Source organism: Blennius ocellaris (genome assembly GCF_963422515.1).
Source record: "Blennius ocellaris genome assembly, chromosome: 3".
NCBI classification, from domain to species: domain Eukaryota; kingdom Metazoa; phylum Chordata; class Actinopteri; order Blenniiformes; family Blenniidae; genus Blennius; species Blennius ocellaris.
Genome location: NC_137652.1, coordinates 9,986,524 through 9,990,107, shown reverse-complemented (window position 1 = coordinate 9,990,107; position 3,584 = coordinate 9,986,524). Strand labels below are relative to the sequence as shown.

Here is a 3,584-nt window from a genome sequence, read left to right as displayed (position 1 = left end):
AGAAACTGTGTATATACAAAATCTTTACTTGAACAGTTAATATAACTTAAGGCGAGTTAAAATACTTTTTTTTTTTTTTTTTGCAGTACCCTGTTGGTGACAGTTTCACCAAACTCTCAACATTTTTTTTTTCTTTTTTGCTAAAGTGAACATTTCAGCAAAAGGTATCTCCAGCAAAAGACACCAGGAAACAAAATCCTTTCATCACCAAGGTAAAGTCTACAGAAACTCGCAGCAATGTGTGCTACCTGATTACTTAAAAGCAATGTTTCTATGATTTGCTAGTCTTTTCTAGCTTGATAAAACACAAGTCTGTACATACTGTAAAATTATTTTTTTGTTGAAAATTCGTACCACAAGAGTACATTCCCTTTTGAATGCATCTCAACAGGTCAGTGAAACAACCCTCATCAAACCACTGGTGGGATGAAGTGCCAAAAATGTTTCTGATATCAAACAGTAATATTTAAAATATTGTGTTACTTAAACAATAGCCCTCAAAAACCAAGACATTATTTGTGATTTAGAATACATTTCACCTTAGAAAGGACGCTCAAATATGATAATTGTAAAATATACAGTTGGCTATAAAAATACAAAGAAGTACATTAATACAAATATATTTATTTTTCCATTTATGATATATATTTCACAACTGTAATAATTCAAACAATTTTGAAACACAACACAGAGACCAATGACAAAAAACACTGACGGCAAAATAAGAAGATAAACAAACACAATCTGATCAAAGATGGACAGCTTCCTGGTCAAAGCCATAAATATGTTAGCCTACATTCATGTCAATAACCCTCACAGTGAAGTGAAGGAGAACCTTGACAGTGGTTGATATTCCGTTTAAAAGGAAAGAAAAAGAAAAGAAAAAGAAAAAACACTGACATAAACATGCACTTTAAGAAACATAGTCCAAAAAACATTGCTCTAAGAATGCTAAAAGCAGAAAATAAGATTCTTAAATGGAGATATTAATAATATGTAAGTGCAATCCATCCATTCGTGGGGAGAACGGAGGTCGGAGCTGTCCAGATGAAGAGGTGCTGAACAGCAGTCATGCAATGTCAAGCAGAGAGGCTTGTCTCTACCCAGAGGAACAGCAACAAGTCACGGCTGTTCTGTTCACTGACTTTTACAACTTATGCGTCTTTGCATAAAGTCAGCAGCAGCAGCAGCAGCAGCAGCAGCAGCAGCAGCAGCAGCATCAGCAGCAGGCGGTGAGGCCGTAGCAGTCCTCTTCTCTCGGCTCCACGCCTCAAAAACTGTAATAGTAGCAAAGCCTCTTTCATTCGGGCATTGGCTCGCCAGTCGAACCCACTGTGGCGATCAGGGTGGCTCATCTTCCAAGACGGAAAGATCCTACTTGTTCTACGCGAGGGACGCGCGGCCTTTGCCTTCAAATGCCCTCGGGGAGGGCGAACGGCCACGCGCCGGCGCTCACCTGTGGCTTTAGTTCCATTTTCTCCTTCTGTTTCAGGTGTACGCGTCCGTGCCGCTTTCTCTCGTCGCTGCGGGCGAACCGTTTGCCGCACACGTCGCACGAGAACGGCTTCTCGCCGGTGTGAGTCCTGGTGTGGGTGGTCAGGTGGTCGCTGCGGCTGAAGCTGCGCAAACAGATGCGGCACTGGAAGGGTTTGTGGCCCGTGTGGATGCGGATGTGCCGGTTGAGCTCGTCGGAGCGCGAGAAGCGCCGGTCGCAGCTCTCCATGGGGCAGGTGAAGGGCTTCTCTTTGGCTGGGCCGTGGGACGCGGCCGTGCTCTTCCTGGCCCTGGGGGGCTTTGACGCACGGGGAGTGTAACTTTGGGCAAAGGAATCTGGCAACAGCGAGGAATAGAGGATGGAGTCTATTGTGCTCGGGAGGGCCGTTGACGTGTATAAGGAATCACACTGGTTTGAGGGCTGCGGGGGCTCCGGGAAGGGCTTCAGGGTGGACGACAGGCCCATCGGCGGCGGCGGCGGAGGTGGTGGGAGGTAATTGTTATAGGACAGTGGACTGGAGTAGCTCTGGGAACAGGTGTCGGAGAAACACGGCTCCTGCTTGATTCCCCCCTCCACCTTAAACTCCATCTCTGGGTTGGGGCAAATTGGAGGGAACGTGTCCAAAAGTTCCTTTACATCCATTGGCTGGTCGGGGGGGAAATCGCTGGACATCGGGAAAGTCTCGGTCTGGAAACTTGCCTCCAAACAGTCAGATTTATTGAATGCCCCCCACTCGTAGCAGCTGCTCTCGAACTCGTTTTTGACCACGACGGGGAAAGAAGCAGCCTCTGACTTTGGTTCGGTTTTCTTCTGGTTCGGAGCCCGGGTCGAGCCGAAGCTGAGCTGGCTGCTGGCCGAGTCGGCGGGCTGGCTTCCGGCCTGATCGTCGGCATACCTCGGGCAGGTTTGATCGGGAGAGTACACCGGGGGAGGGGGTCCGGAGCAGGTGTAGGATTGTCTCTTGACGCCCGGGTCTCCGAAATTACCATTGCTGCTGTCCAGGGGCGCGGGCGACGGGTAAGTTCCCCGGCTGTTGCCGCTCTGTTGCACTTCTGAAAGTGGCAGTGTGGATATGCCCACGATCTCCGTGATCATGTTGAGGAGTGTTTCGGTGCTGCACGGCGCTCCCTGAGATGCCTCGACATAGAAACTGCCGGAGTAGGCGAGCGAAGAGGGGGTGTAGGTGTCTTTTGGGCACTCGCAGGGGTTAAAAGCAAATTCCGAGTTGGAAGCTTCGGTTTTGAGGGTTGCTGGGGTTCCTTCTGTTGAATTAAAACGAGAGAAAACTTTGTAATCGCGAGTGTTTTATTATATATATATCCGAGAGTTAATCAGTGAAGAAGAAGAAGAAGAAGAAGAAGATGAAGGAGAAAAAAAAGGAAGCCTGCGTTACATAAACATTTGCGCGTATTTTGGCATATATATGCCTGGGTAGAAACCCTTGATTTACTTGGCTGTGTGGACAGTGCTAGATCTTTCATGTGATGGGCTACTTATCTTATTGTATGTATATATATATATATATATTTCCTAATGATCATGCATGCAGATTTAGCGACTGTGCAAACATGCGAACTCACCGTGGCCAAACTGGGCAGGTACCCCCCGCTCTGCATCGACATACACCTCCTGGTTATCCTTCCGTGCCGTGTTTTCCATCCCCATGGAAGAACTGTTGCAATTCTCAAATTGAGGGTAAAACGAATCTTTCGCATTCAAATCCATATTGTTCAACATAATGATGCACTTAGAAGTCCGTGTCTCCCAGGGAAAAAGGTAAGAGGGAGGGGGGGGAAAGTAAATTATGCAAATAACTGTTTACTTTCAACCCCTCCTGTGTTGGTTTTCAACAAATGATCCAAAGAGGTCTGTGTCAAAAAGGAGTATAAAAAAAAAGCAATTAAAGATATTCCTTCTCGTCTCTGTTCCTCGGTAGGTATTTGCTTGCTGTGGATTTCACATCAGCGACTTCCCTTCTCGCTCCTTTTATACACTTTGGCAGCTCCCTCGGCCCTCCTCCCCATTCATCAGCTCCAGTGAGAGGATTCCCCGCTGCGTGTAAACTTCATGCCCATATATGGACAGAGGA

At 47.0% G+C, this 3,584-nt stretch overlaps 1 protein-coding gene across 1 annotated transcript; it reads right to left on the bottom strand.

Annotated features, from left to right (window-relative positions):
• Window positions 1–1,411: 1,411 nt before the first annotated feature.
• LOC308149211 (uncharacterized protein) lies at window positions 1,412–3,232 on the bottom strand (the record flags this gene model as incomplete). Its single annotated transcript, XM_080520884.1, has 2 exons — window positions 1,412–2,757; window positions 3,076–3,232. The coding sequence occupies 2 exons, from the start codon at window positions 3,230–3,232 to the stop codon at window positions 1,412–1,414; spliced, it is 1,503 nt and encodes a 500-aa protein (XP_080377010.1).
• Between the last annotated feature and the right edge of the window lie 352 nt (window positions 3,233–3,584).